This window comes from Callithrix jacchus, chromosome 19, assembly GCF_049354715.1.
Source record: "Callithrix jacchus isolate 240 chromosome 19, calJac240_pri, whole genome shotgun sequence".
NCBI classification, from domain to species: domain Eukaryota; kingdom Metazoa; phylum Chordata; class Mammalia; order Primates; family Cebidae; genus Callithrix; species Callithrix jacchus.
In genome coordinates this window covers 26,616,100-26,631,603 of record NC_133520.1, presented here as the reverse complement: position 1 = coordinate 26,631,603, position 15,504 = coordinate 26,616,100, and the positions used below count along the sequence as shown (strand labels likewise).

Here is a 15,504-nt window from a genome sequence, read left to right as displayed (position 1 = left end):
TTTTTGCACTGATGTTCATCAAGGATATTGGCCTGAAATGTTCTTTTTTTCTTGTGTCTCTGCCAGGTTGTGGTATCAGGATGATGCTGGCTTCATAAAAAGAGTGAGGGAGAAGTTCCTTTTTTTCTATTGCTTGGAATAGTTTTAGAAAGAATGGTGCCAGCTCCTCTTTGACCTCTGGAAGAATTCAACTGTGAATCTGTCTGGTCCTGGGCTTTTTTTGGTTGGTAGGCTATTAATTACTGCCTGAATTTCAAAACTTGTTATTGGTCTTTTCAGGGATTAGATTTCTTTCTGGTTTAGTCTTGGGAGGGTGTAGGTATCTAGAAATCTATTCATTTCTTCTAGATTTTCTAGTTTCTTTGCATAGAGGTGGTTTATAGTATTCTTTGATCTGTGAAATCAGTGGTGATATCCCCTTTATGATTTTTTATTGTGTCTGTTTAATTCTTCTTTCTTTTTTTCTTTATTAGTTTGGCTAGTGGTCTGTTTTGTTAATCTTTTAAAAAAACAAGCTCCTGGATTCATTGATTTTTTTGAAGGGTGTTTGATGTTTCTGTCTCCTTCAGTTCTGCTCTGATCTTAGTTATTTCCTGTCTTTTGAATTTGTTTGCTCTTGCTTCTCTAGTTCTTTTAATTGCTATTTTAGGGTGTTGATTTTAAATCTTTCTTAATTCCTCCTGTGGACATTTAGTGTTATAAATTTCCCTCCAAACACTGCTTTATCTGTGTTCCAGAGATTCTGGTACGTTATGTCTTTGTTCTCATTTGTTTCAGAGAACTTCTTTATTTCTGCCTTAACTTCGTTATTTACCCAGTGGTCAGTCAGGAGCAGGTTGTTCAGTTTCCATGTAGTTGTGTAGTTTTGAGTGAGTTTCTTCATCCTGAGTTTTTGGAATTTTCAGCCTTTTTGTACTGGATTTTCCACATCTTCGTGGATTTGTCTATCTTTAGTCTTGATGTTGGTGAATTTCGGATGGGGTTTTTGAGTGTTCCTCGATTTCTTGATGTTGATGCTATTCCTTTCTGTTTTTTAGTTTTCTCTCTGACAGGCACCTCTTCTGCAGGTCTGCTAAAGTTTGCTGTGGGTTCGCTCCATACACTGTTTGCCTAGGTATCACCAGCATAGGCTGCAGAATAGCAGAGACTGCTGCCTGCTTTTTCCTCCAGAAGCGTCATCCCACTGGGGCACCCACCAGATGCCAGTCAGAGCTCTCTTGTGTGAGGTGTCTGTCAGCCCCTGCTGGGAGGTGTTTTCTAGTCAGGAGGCCTGGGGCTCAGGGACTCACTTGATGAGGCAGTCTGTCCCTTAGCAGAGCTTGAGCTCTGTGCTGGGAGATCCACTGCTCTCTTCAGAGTTGGTAGACAGGAATGTTTAAGTCTACTGAAACTGCACTCACAGTCACCCCTTTCCCCAGGTGCTCTGTCCCAGAAAGATTGGAGTTTTATCTATAAGCCCCTGACTGGGGCTGCTGCCTTTCTTTCAAAGATGCCCTGCCCAGAGAGGAGGAATCTAGAAAGGCAGTCTGGCTACAGTGGCTTTGTGGTGCTGTGGTGGATTCTACCCAGTCCGAATTTCCTAGTTTCTTTGTTTATACTGTGAGGGGAAAACCACCTACTTAAGCCTTAGGAATGCCGGACACCCCTCTCCCCACCAAGCTCAAGTGTCCCAGGTTGATTTCAGACTGCTGTGCTGGCAGCAAGAATTTCAAGCCAGTGGATCTTAGCTTGTTGTGCTCTGTAGATGTGGCATCTGCTGAGCAAGACCACTTGGCTCCTTGCCTTCAGCCTCCTTTCCAGGGGAGTGAATGGTTCTGTCTTGCTGGCATTTCAGGCACCACTGGGAGACAAAAAAAAAAAAAAATCCTGCAGCTAGCTGGGTGTCTGCCCAAAGATACACCCACCTTTGTGCTTGAAGCCCAGGGCTGCTGTGGTAATGTAGGCACCTGAGGGAATCTCCTGGTCTGTGGGTTGCAAAGATAGTGGGAAAAGCATAGTATCTGGGCCAGATAGCTGTCTCCCTCATGGTACAGTCCCTTATGGCTTCCCCTTGCTAGGGGAGGGACTTCCCTGACCTCTTGCACTTCCTGGGTGAGGTGATGCCACACCCTGCTTCTACTCACCCTCTGTGGGCTGCACCCACTGTCTAACCAGTCCCAATGAGGTGAGTCGGGTACTTCAGTTGAAAATGCAGGAATCACCTGCCTTCTGCATTGGTCTCCCTGGGAGCTATATAGGAGCTGTTCCTATTTGGCCATCTTGCTCGGGAATCCCTACATTATCTTGCAACGGATGCCACTCATGTGCAATTCGAACAGGTCAATTACTAGCAAATCTCTAATGATCTCAAATCACCATGAAAGAACCAAAGAAAATACCCAGATGTGAAGACAGATAGAACTGAAATAGGGTACAAACCAATTTACAGAAATGGAACTTAACCCTTAGAGGAATGAAATGAGCCTACTACATATTCATTTCTATCTTATTAATTATTTATGTAAGAAGTGAGCTTGTCACTTGAAGCAAAATTTTACAAGCCAATAAATGCAGATATTTTTAATTCCCTTTTTCTGCAGGGAATGGTATATCTTTGAGAGGGAGAGAGAGAAAATAAAAGCCGTAAATATTGAAGTTTTCTTCTTTTTATATTCATTGTTGTTAGCAACTGTGGTTAAGTTCAACACTACAGTTTCTGAGCAAGGCAATCTTGCAGTAAACACAATAAGTCTATTTATCTCTCAAAAATGCTTATGTCTAACTCTCATTAATATTAATAGAGTGGCATACAAGCATTGAGGCGATAATAGACTCCCATTTAAATCCATTTGTATTCATGAGCTTTTTTTTTAAAGGTTACTTTTCAATGCTTCCTCTAAAAATGAGAGTCGATGATCTTATCTTCAAAGATATTTCAAACATAGCTAACTAAATAAAATAAGAACCCAATTAAAGTTTGTTTGCAAACATTTCCATGGAAAACTTGACAGTAGAGTCACTTATTCCCCCCCATCATCTTTATTTGCTCTATTAATTTGTGTACAGCTCATTAAGTAGAAAGTATCAGATGATTTCTATTTTCTGCTCCTGTTAGTCTTTGTAATCCGAATTTGACATATTGTCTGCTGGAAATCTGTCTGTGGCTAAATCCATAAACTCGGTTTCTCAGGTTGGTAAACCCAACCCTTACTCTTTTTTGTGGGGGAGGTGGGCAGTGGCTTACCTCGTGGTGGTCCATCCGCCTGCTCCTAAGACCCAACTACGAGCTTTTTATACATATCCTTATTCTTAAAAATCATACTGGAGCATTAGAATAGCGAAGGCTAGAAACTTTTAATAAATCTTATGTTCAGAAAATAGACTTTCTATTTTATAAAGAGTTTATCTTTTTACTATTAATTACTGATTCCATGGAAACACTAGTAATGAAGAAGAGAGTAATGAAATAGTGAGTAACTAGTAATAAAGTAATGAAGTAACTAATAATGAAGGAGAGATGGAAAGGGAACGTCAGTGTTGCTGACAGTTTACATTTTTATGCAAGCATTGTTCTTATAAAGACGAACAAGGCAATGGGATGAAGAAAGGGGGAGGGATGATAGCTAAAGTCACTTTTGTAGTCTCAGTGATAAATCTCTTGTGGATTTTTTAATTAAAGTATTACTTTATGCTTTTAAGAGAAAACCCTAACATACTTTCAGGACCTAAATTGAATAACAATTCAAAAATTTCTAAAAACAAAGCACATTAAATGAAAGAGGTAGCCCATAGTTCCTTCTCATCAAAAGAACTAAGCTGAACCATTCAATTCAATAAAACATTAAAGTGTTTTTTTCTTGGACAGGCACATGGCTGAGCCTTGATGAAAAAAACAAGTATGACTTGACATACTGTGAGGTCTCCAGAGATTTATAATCTAGATAGGAGAGAAAATGTATACCCAAACTTGCAACTATAGTTTACAGTTTAAGATACGTGGCTTTGATAAGGCTAAACCCAGCAGGAGGAATAACATAGTGGAATAAAATATATGTTATCCATCCATTAGAGATCTACATTTATTTATGGAGCAGAGAGTAAGGATACAGTGAACACACTTCTAGGAAATACACTTTGTATAATAATGCAATTTGGACCAAAAACATTTGTCACTATATATATAGGTACACACAAACACACACACACACACACACACACACACACACACACACACACAATATGCCATTCATTGCATTTATTTCTTAAATATTTAAATACATATGAAAATTCACTGCAATATACAGAGTACTTAGGGACACTGATTTACCAGTAATATTAGAGGTTGGATTTAGTAGAGTTAATGGAACTGATAGGTATAATCAAACTCTTGAATATGGGCTCAATCTGTTATTTTTTGGGTTTTACATGAATTAGGTCATTTGTCAAGACATAGCATAGTTAAATTATGTAACAGTTTAAAAACTTGCTGTTTTTAAAGCTGTAACAGACAGTTACCAGGTGGGAAGACCCTGAGAATGAATATAACAAAGGAAAAGATGGCTGAGAGAGAAGGAGAGAGTCAGACCGAGAGAGTTCTAATGATGACATTGAGTTCTTGAATCTAGTAGACCTGAATCTAGATTGATCTCTAGACCTTTCTAGGGATGTGAGAACATTCCCTTTATCGCTTAAGCTAGTTGAAGTTGATTTGTTCTTTATTCATGATTAAAATAGCCCTAGTAAGGGCAGATTATACATTATTTTTTATATATGCTAATTATATGTGTTAAAGAATAAATGATTGAATGAAAAAAGCATGATTTGACCCTCAATATAATTTTGATACCTGATATGAACAAAATTAACACCTTTACAGTTTTGAATAGTCATTATAAATATGGTATATATATTTCAGTTTATCTAGTTCTTTAATGTCTGTCAACAACATTTTGTCATTTGCTATTTATAAATCTCATACATTTTTTGTTAGATTTATTTCTTGGTAATTTAAAATTTTAGAATATCTTTTTAAATGTACATTTTAAACTAATTTTTGTTTGGTGATGTCTGTAAGTTAAATTGACCTTTGTGTATTGACTCTAAAACCAGAAACTTTGCTAAACTCGTATTAATTTGAATTGGTTGAGTATTTAGGTCTTCTATGAAGAAATCTTACACTCTACAAACCGTCTCTATGCTTTTCCAATCATTGAGTATCATATTCGTGGAATGCCTTTTTTGGAGAAGGTTGTGAAGATGTTTTTCAGTTTAAGGAATTTCTTTCAATTTTTGGCTTTCTATAAGATTTCTATTTTTTCCTTTTTAAAAATCATGACTGGATACTGAATTTCATAAAATGCCCTTTATATCCTAATGATTATATTTTTTCCCTATGTTTTGTTAATGTAGTGAATTTCCTTAATAATTATTCCAGTTTTTAATCTTATTTAGCTGTTATATTAACCTATGCATAGGAGTTTTCAGATTTTCTATTTCTTGATTAAAATTGTTATCTTTTTACACTATGAGATATGCAAAAAATCTTAAGAAAATAGGCAACATATTTTAAACCTTTGATTTAGTGAAAAGTACCTAATTAAAAGATAAATGATTAAAAGAATTGAGCTTTTATAGTGAGAATTAGAGGTAGTCATAATAAAGTATCTAATTTGGAAAAAATATGGATAGTAGAGGTATTGTAGGCTGAGCTGGGTTATAGTAGCAGGAAAACTTAAGAATTAGAAAAAAAAGAATAGAAACAAATAAAATTTTGGTCAGAGAATATTTGAGTAGTCTTTTGATAGTTAGAATGGCTAAAATGCCAAATCACAACTTTATTTTGTGTTAGGCTCAGAAAATGATACCCCAGAGTATAGCACTTTGACATGCTGAGTACTTGGAGCTAGAAGAGAAACAAGGTTTCTCTGACCTTCTCCTACCCTACTATCTTTCATTTCTTTATCCCTCTAGACACAGAGAAGGACTCTCTCTGAACTTCTGTTATCTGACTAAAGATAGGTCTTCCAAATGGAACTCAATTTTCTCCTTAATGAGTCTCTTCCCTGGGAATCTCATTAACCACACCACATGATCAGAGTGAAGATCAGTGCCAGATTCAGACAGATTTTGTCACAGGCTATACCTATTCATCTTCCTCCCAAATCATTTACGCTCTCTTAAGCTGCCTATATACCCTGTCTATTCTCCCCACTGAGGAGAGTATATTCGCTTCTAGATCTCACTGGGTTTTTGGGGCATGCCATTTTCTTTCTGTGATCCTCCATGTATGTAATAAATTTGGATACCTTTTCTCTCTACTGTGTATTTCACAGACTCAGTTATCATGTCTTTGGAGGTCAAGGAGACAGTTTTTCTCCACTATACTTGTTTATACTTTAGGACTTGAAAATAGTGGACAAGGGAGTTACTTGTGTGATTCTTTAGATGAGGACAGTTCTCACTGAAGTTAGCTTCTTGGATTGGATTGACTCATCTAATCAGCCATTTTACCTTAAAAATGTGTTCTCTTCGGCCGAGGGGACAGAGACTTCACTCAGGAGCTAGAACCTGTTTCCAGCATGGGTATTTTAAGAGAAGAGACAGAGGCTGTCACTGCAGTAGTCCCTGTCCTGGTAAATTAACCGTTGCATGGCCCAGAAGCGGCTCCGTGGCGACCAATAGGAGCTGAAGCCTGCAAGGATGCTGGAACTGTGGTTCTGGCATAGGTTGGCACATGAGGTCTGAGGGAACTGGCCCACTGGCTCTGGTCCATCTTCTCCAATCCCTGTCTGCCAGGAGAGAACTATCTCTTGAGAAAGGAAGGAGTTCTGTGCCCCTGAGAACCTACTGTCTGGTCCTGGCTGCATGAAAAAAAATGGGCTTTCACAATGAAGGTTGGAAGAATTCACATAGGCAGCAGAATCCATCTTGAGATGAAATAACATGTACCTGGACCTCTGGCAGAATTTCAAGGCATGTACTGGGCTGACTCTTGGGCCATGATGTTGCCTTATCCTTCAGCACTGGGAGATGAAGACTGGGAGGAGATTTTCCTTTCAAAGAATGGGGAAAATATAGACACCATGAAGAAATTGGCTAAAAATCATAAAGCAAAAGGCTTGCCTTCTAAAGACTGGCCCCAGGAAAAGGACGGAAAGGCTCAAATAGTGGTATCAGTTACATTCAGGGATGCGACTGTGATCTTCATGGAAGCAGAATGGAAAAGACTGAGTCCAGAGCAGAGGAATCTCTACAAAGAAGTGATGCTGGAGAATTACAGGAATTTTCTCTCATTGAGCATGGCAGCAAAACATTCTCTGTCCTAAGACAGGGGAGAAGAGCCCAGCAGCCCTACTTAGGACAGTGGGCAAGAGCAGCAAGATGCTGCCGCATATTGAGTACAGGATGAGGTGCATTCTGCAGGATGGTGGGATCTTCACTGGCACCTTCAAGGCTTTTGACAAGCTCATGAATTTGATCCTCTATGACTGTGATGAGTTCAGGAAGATTAAGCCAAAGAATGCCGAATAAGCTAAAGGGAAGAGAAGCGAGTCCTTGGTCTGGTGCTGCTGCGAAGGGAGAACCTGGTCTCAGTGACAGTAGAGGGACCTCCAAGATACTGGTTTTGCTCAAGTACCACTTGCTGGAGCTGCCAGGGGTCCAGGGATTGGCAGGGCTGCTGGCAGAGGAATCCCATCTGGGGTTCCCATGCCCCAGGTTCCTGCAGGACTTGCTGGGCCAGTCCATGGGGTTGGTGGGCCATCTCAACAGGTGATGACCCCGCAAGGAAGGGGCACTGTTGCAGCTGCTGCCACAGCCAGTATTGCTGGGGCCCTGACTCAGTGCCCACCTGGCTGTGGGGTCCTCCCTCTGCATGGGCTGAGAAGCACCCACTCCAGGCATGATGGGCCCACCTCCTGGTATGAGGCCTCCTATGGGTCCCCCAGTGGGGATCCCTCCTGGAAGACAGACTCCAATGGGCATGCCCACTCCAGGAATGCAGCCTCCTCCCCCTGGGATGTGAGGCCTTCTTTGACCCTTGGCCACAGCATATGGAAGTAGCTCCGCAGAGGTGCAGGCTCGATTCCTCAGGGCTACGTTACCACAGATCTGTTATGCTGCTGTTTGCGGTGTCTCACCAGGTTGTCTGGTTTCCCTTACAGGGCCCCCTCCCCTGGGACTGCACCCACCAAGGCCCTAGACTCATCCTGGCCCTCCTCAGCTCCCTGCCTGTTTCCCGTAAGGCTGTACATAGTCCTTTTATTTCCTTGTGGCCTCTGAAACTGGTTTATAATAAACTCTGAAGAGAACATTAAAAAAAAAGCATTCTCTTCAACAAGCGTCTTCTGACTTGATTTCATGAGGAATATAAAGAGAATACTACTGCTACTGATAATAGTGTAACTTTTCTTAGATTACACTTTAAGTTCTGGGATACATGTGTAGAACGTGCAGGTTTGTTACACATGTATACATGTGCCATGGTTTGCTGGACCCATTAACCCGTCATCTACATTAGGTGTTTCTCCTAATGCTATCCTTCTCTTAGACCCCCACCTCCTGACAGGCCCCAGTGTGTGATGTTCCCCTCCCTGTGTCCATGTGAACAATGTGTTCTCATTGTTCAACTCCCGTTTATGAGTGAGAACATTTGGTGTTTGGTTTTCTGTTCCTGTGTTAGTTTGCTGAAAATGAGGGTTTCCAGCTTCATCCATGTCCCTGCAAAGGACATGAACTTATCCTATTTTATGGCTGCATGGTATTCCATGGTGTATATGTGCCACATTTTCTTTATCCAGTCTATCATTGGTGGGCATTTGGGTTGGTTCCAAGTCTTTGCTATCACAAATAGTGCTGCAGTAAACACATGTAACTAACATTTTTATTGGGAACATTCAATGTGCTTGGTGCTGCACAATGCAGTTTTTACTGACAACTTTGTACACTTATAAGATTAAGTGTTATGTATAACTTATTTGAAAATTTCAATCACTTCTATTATGGCTATAGGCTACCAAAACAATAAAAAGAAACACAAACGATTCTTAAATTTTAACATTTTTAATTCATTTGAACATCACATGCTTTTTTTCTTGGCCAGTTAATTGAGAGTAAATAGTTTGTTGGTTTGCTAGCACTGAAGACACAACCAATGTGTCTTGGCAAGGTACATTTTTTCCTCATCATTTTCTTTTCAAGTCTTTGATTCCCAGTATGCATTTATTACTGCTTTAGGTAGTAGACAATAAGATGTCATTTCTATTTTAATCTTTTTTTTAAAAAAAGGTATCCCAAAGATTAACTGAAAGTTTTAATATAAATAGCCAAACGTAAGAAGTCTCAAGTACAAGTTCTTAAACTATTGTATAATTATACAGAAATATGCTATATATATAATATGCTATAATGTATATAGTATATAGTATATAATATGCTATAATGTATATAGTATATGTAGTATATAATATGCTATAATGCATTATAGCATATATAGTATATAATATGCTATAACATATTTTAGTATATATAGTATATAATATGCTATGATGTATATAGTATATATAGTATATAAATGCTATAAAGTATATAGAGTATATAACATGCTATAATGTATTATAGTATATATAGTATGTATACTATAGCATAAAGCAATACTATTGCATTAAAATTTTTCCATATATTATTTCATCTTTCCTCACAACACCTTTTAAGAAGCAAATGTTGTAGATGAGAAAACTGAGGCTCAAAGAGCTGATTACATTTTCTCAAGATAAAAATTAAAAAGTTATCAATAGAAAAATTAAATAACTAGAAAAAAATTGCTTAAGATTACAAAGTGGCAGAGCTAAAGGTAAAATATAAGCTTTCTTTTCTCAGAAAGTATGTTATTTTAATTAGGAATCAACTTTTTCATTTCTTCTCCTCTTCCTACTCCTCTCCTCCTCATTTTCATCTTTACTTCATCTTTCTCTTTATTTTCTTCTTCGTTCCTCTCCTTCTTTTCTTCTTCATCATCGTCATCATCATCATTATTATTAGTTTTCAATGGGCAAGGCATGATTCTAATTTCTTTACTGGTATTTATCAAGTTTAATTCTCAAAACCATATTAGGTAAGTATTATTATTAACCCCCTTTTATAGGTAAAGAAATCGATGCATAAAGAGTTCCAATTTGCCCAAGGACACAGAGCTCATTGATAGTGCCAGGATTCAATCCCTAGTCATTTGGTTTTAGAGTGTGTGCTCTGAACTGTTATTGTAGTCCACCATTGTAACTGACAGTCAGAGATGTCTTCAGACAATGGCTTAGCAACTTCTTTTGAAGTACTCCTCAAACAGAACAACAAAATCAATTAATAGGAACATGCCATGTGCCAAATCCTGTTCAACATCTTAACCAGCAATGGATTAACCAAAAAAAAGATTTTCAAGACAGGTAAGGGGAGTGGGGTCAGGTTTGGAGAATTAAGACACTAAAATATTGGCCAATTGGCAACTTAAGTGTATTCAAGATACTTGTTATCATACTGCTAAAAGACAAATATAATTAATGTTTACAAAAAAGGAAAAAACAAGTGAAATCAATGTATTTTCTTCCTATTTAGTCTTTGATTATATAGCTAATTGTATTTTTTTATAGAGGTTTTGCCTTGATTATATACCACCATTGCTTGAGCTGTGCATCATTTCAAATAATTTTAGTCTAAAAATCATACCTTGATGTAATGACTGCCCTAATTAAGGTGATGCTTTTACTTATACACTTGAATATAAATAGCTGAAAAGCCTCCACAACTTTATTTTCTTTCCAAATTTTAAAATTCCTTATGAACATCAGTGGGTATATTCAGTTCTGACATGTACATGTATGATTTTAGAAAAAAAAATTACCCGTGGGGCCAAGAGATACATGGTACTATTATGCTCTAATATGTAATACTCTTAAAAGCTGGAAAACAATTACATTTACATATTTGTTTATGCATATTTATATTGATTTACTGCATTTTCTAACATTACCTACACTGGTATTTGAGACTTGGAGAATTACTTTTTAAAAACCACATAAAGTTTTCTGGGTGAGAGAAAGATTTAAACCTTGCCAAAAGCCCTTTTGCATGTGAAATTGTGTCTTAAGTAAAAACAAAACAAAATAAAAATTAAAGCATTTCCATAAAATAAATGTAATTTGTTTGCAAGCTCTGTAGTAAGTTATATGCTTAACAGCAACTTTACTTTGCATATTCAATACATGATAAATACGTTCTTCCAAAGATGTGTTATCTGTGGTTTTTGAAATTATACTTAACATTTTTTATTCTTAAAAAGATAAAGCATCAAGTTGTATCATTAATACACATTTTTTTCTAGTTTTAAAATTTATTATCAAATGCAAAAACAGAGCAAATGAATATATTTGGTGTGTTTTGTAATCTTAAATAATATTTTATGTAATGTAAAGAACATAGTGAAAGGAGCACTTGACTTTTTGGTCTTGTTGGCTTAATTTGCTATCAGAGTCTCCTCATCTTATATGAGCCTTGGTTTTCTTCTCCATAAAATCTAGGGGAGTGGACTAAGGTGTTGCTATTCAAAGTGTGTTTCCTAGACCAGCAGTATTAGTATCGGCTGGGAGCTTGTTTGAAATGCAGATTCTTCTATCTCACTCTGGGCTTACTGAATTAGAATCTGCATTTAAGTAGAATCCTCAGGTGATTCATATAGGGATTAGAGTTTGAGAAAGACTCAGCTGCGGTAGCTTGCATATCATCACATCTGAAGATGTATAGATAGGAATGTAGCATTTCACATAGAAATACTCACATATTTTAAAATGCTACACAGTGTTCTAAAAGACATAAATTTGGTACTATACAGGCTTAGGTTAATCTAAGACTACCAGTTACTCCCTGTGTGATCCTGGGTAAGTTATTTTTTATGTTCTTGTATATGAATCATTGATAGGTTAATAACTATCTATAGGAGTGATGTCTTAAATGAAATAAATATTTTGTAATATCACTGGAGTTCAGTATAAGTTAGTTTTTGCTTTCGTGTTCTCCCTTCCACACCTCCTCATCCTCATCCCCAATTTGTGTTAAGCCACGAAGAGCTTGAGAGGAACAAATCAAATATTATTAAAAAGTACATTAATATTATGTGTATACTTGCAATTACAATTGAATTGTTCATTAACCTGAGCTAAGCCAATTAATTTCTTATTCTAAAGCAATTAATTTCATTCTTGAAAGTAGTTGTTCCAAACGTATCTTGCTTTCCTCAAATACAAAATGTCACCTCTTCCTGCCTTCAGGAATCTTCTAGGCCAACTCAGTGATCTACAGGAGACGGGAGGCAGAGAGACATCAAGATCTGAAAGTATAATTACCAACATGGGCAGGAAAACATGAAAGAGCAGCCCCAAACACATGTGTACATCATTCCTTCAGGCTCAGGCAAATAACCAGGGTGAAGAGTAGGGCTGGAGACAGAGGAAGATTCTAGCACAGAGTGAAGAATTGAGAATCCATGACCTTACCACAGCGCACGACCCATGTCTCTTGGTTTCGTTGATAGGTACTCAATGCCTGGAATTAATATGTGCTCAATAGATACTTTTTGATGTGTGAATCGAGGTGAAGCTGAAGAGCAAATCAGCTGACTTGAATAGCAGGAAGTAAGGGAGGTTTATTCTTGGATAATAAGACCTCAGGAGATGGAGGAGGCAGTGGAAAAATAAGATAGTACCTAGAGCTGGGAAGTACAAGGTTCCAGGCAAAAACCAAAGATGAAAGCAGAAAAGATGGAATCCCTGGACTCAGGCTCAGGAATGACAAAGAAACGAGTTATCAAAATCTGGCTTTGCATCAGTACAAGACCCATGCCAAAAACCATTTGGATGCTTTAAAGGGGACCAGGAGGATAGAGGAAAGACATCTAGACTAAAAGGAAATTCCTAGGTATTTTACATGTTCTCCCTTCCACACCTCCTCATCCTCATCCCCAATTTGTGTTAGGTGTGGTATTTAATTTAATTAATTTAGTTAGGTGTGGTAAGACAGGCAGACACAAAAGTGATTGTCATGAAGGAAGAAGTCAATCATACTCACAGTTCCTTAGAGGTGGGAAGTCATGGCATCCACACAGGGCCACATGAGAAACACCAAGGCCAAATGGATGGGAAGAAGAAAGAACTAGGAGCTAAAGTTTGTTGCAGTTACAGCAAGAAGTAGGAAAAAGGTTCTGCATTGCTGTAGGCATAAGATATAGATATGTTTAAATGTACTTGGTTATTGTATGCTACAAACTGCACACCCCTACAAAAGGTAAGTGTGCAGTTAGGCCCAGGATGGTGAGCAAGGGAAGCAGTTAGCATGTAGCCAATGGAAGGATGCCAAATGGTCAAATATGGAAGATAAAAGGATAGTAATTACACCTGGGCTAGGTCAGGGAGCAGGATCCCACAGACTTGTAGGTCCTGGTGAGGTGTAGGTGCCCTCTGTACTAGCAGCATCCTGGGAAGGTGGCTGAACATCAGAGAGCAATGGTTGGTGGTTCCCAGCCTCAGCAAAGGTCTCTGGGCAATTGGTACAGTCTAAAGGGACTGACCTTGAAGGGACCTTGTGGGTTGACACAGTGGCTGTCACCATGTTCCCTGGTGTGAAAAGATGATACTTTGACACTAATCCTGCTGGATATTGTCATAATCATGGGAAAAAATGGGGGAGCCCCAGCTGAGGTTAAGACTAAATTTCCTGTAAGCCCTTTGGGGGTAGAAATTCATCTGAAATTGAGGAGTTACTCCTTTCAGAAAGTTGTTTTGGCTCTGCTTAGTTGCAGAGGCACATTTCTCCCAGACAACTGGGTTCTTGTTCCAACAATATTAAACGCTCCATCCTTTCCCCACTAGTTTGAAGTGTTGCCTTTACCAAATATTAAGCTTTGATGTATTATTTAGGACAGTAGTTCTTCAACTTTTTGGCTGCAAATGCTTTTGTACTCAATATTTTCTGAGCGTCTCAAAGAGCTTCAGTTTTTGTGAGTTATAGCTATTGATATTTATCACTTTAGAAGTTAAAACTAAGAAATACTTAAAATTTTATTCATTAAAATGAGCAGCAACAAACCTACTACATTTTAACATAATCACATATTTTTATGAAAAGTAACTATTTTTCTTTTTTTTAAAGTCATTGTACTTTAAGTTCTGGGGTACATGTGCAGAACACACAGACTTGTTACATAGCTATACATGTGCCATGGTGGTTTACTGCACCCCTAATCCATCATCTACATTAGGCATTTCTCCTAATGCTATCCCTCCCCTAGTCCCCCAACTCATGGTAGGCCCCAGTGTGTGATGTTCCCCTCCCTGTGTAAATGTGTTCTCATTGTTCAACTCTCACTTATGAGTGAGAACATGCCATGTTTGGTTTTCTGTTCCTGTCTTAGTTTGCTGAGAATGATGGCTTCCAGCTTCATCCATGTCCCTGCAAAGGACATGACCTCATTCTTTTTTATGATTGCATAGTATTCCATGTGTACATGTGCCAACTTTTGTTTTTTATCCAGTCTTTCACTCATGGGCATTTGGGTTGGTTCCAAGTCTTTGATATTATAAATAGTGCTGCAATAGATGTACATGTGCATGTGTCTTTATAGGAGAATGATTTATAATCCCTTGGGTATATATCCAGTAATGGGATTGCTGGGTCAAATGGTATTTCTTGTTCTAGATCCTTGAGGAATTGCCACACTGTCTTTCACAATGGTTGAACTAATTTACACTCCTACCAACAGTGTAAAAGTATTCCTATTTCTCCACATCCTCGCCAGCATCTGTTGTTTCCTGACTTTAATGATCGCCATTTTAACTGGCATGAGATGGTATCTCATTGTAGCTTTGATTTACATTTCTCTAATAATCAGAGAAATTATTCTTTCATATTGGCCACATAAATTACTTCTTTGGCAAAAGTGTCCTTTATATCATTCACCCACTTTTTGATGGGGTTGTTTTTTCTTGTAAATTTGTTTAATTTTCCTGTAGATTCTGGATATTAGCCCTTTGTCAGATGGCTGGATTGCAAAAGTTTTCTCCCTTTCTGTATGTTCCCTCTTCACTTGATGATAGTTTCTTTTGCTGAGCAGAAGCTCTTTAGTTTAATCAGATCTCATTTGTCTATTGGCTTTTGTTGCCATTGCTTTTGGTGTTTTAATGATGAAGTCTTTGCCCATGCCTGTGTCCTGAATGGTATTGCCTAGGTTTTCTTCTAAGGTTTTTATGCTTTTAGGTCTTTTGTTTAAGCCTTTAATCAATCTTGGGTTAATTTTTGTATAAGGTGTAAGAAAGGGATCCAGTTTCAGCTTTCTGCATATGGCTAGCCAGTTCTCCCAACACCATTTATTAAATAGGGAATCCTTTCCCCATTGCTTGTTTTTGTTAGGTTTGTCAAAGATCAGGTGGTTGTAGATGTGTGGTGTTATTTCTGAGGCCTCTGTTCTGTTTCATTGGTCTATAGATC

At 38.0% G+C, this 15,504-nt stretch overlaps 1 protein-coding gene and 1 pseudogene across 1 annotated transcript; both read left to right on the top strand.

Moving 5' to 3' along the window:
• The first annotated feature begins 6,864 nt into the window (after positions 1 to 6,864).
• Positions 6,865 to 12,886, top strand: LOC103789275 (zinc finger protein 343-like). The gene is made up of 2 exons (XM_078357345.1): positions 6,865 to 7,277; positions 12,087 to 12,886. The coding sequence occupies exons 1-2, from the start codon at positions 6,954 to 6,956 to the stop codon at positions 12,183 to 12,185; spliced, it is 423 nt and encodes a 140-aa protein (XP_078213471.1). The 5' UTR covers positions 6,865 to 6,953; the 3' UTR covers positions 12,186 to 12,886.
• Positions 7,345 to 8,293, top strand: LOC100386500 (small nuclear ribonucleoprotein-associated protein B'-like; annotated as a pseudogene).
• Positions 12,887 to 15,504: the final 2,618 nt, after the last annotated feature.

What these genes read in the sequence shown, in the direction of transcription:
- LOC103789275 (XM_078357345.1), top strand. Translation starts at nt 6,954, where the DNA reads ATGTACTGGGCTGACTCTTGGGCCATGATGTTGCCTTATCCTTCAGCA. An exon ending in GGAATTTTCTCTCATTGAGC is followed by an intron (nt 7,278 to 12,086) that starts ATGGCAGCAAAA and finishes GTGTTAAGCCAC; the next exon opens with GAAGAGCTTGAGAGGAACAA.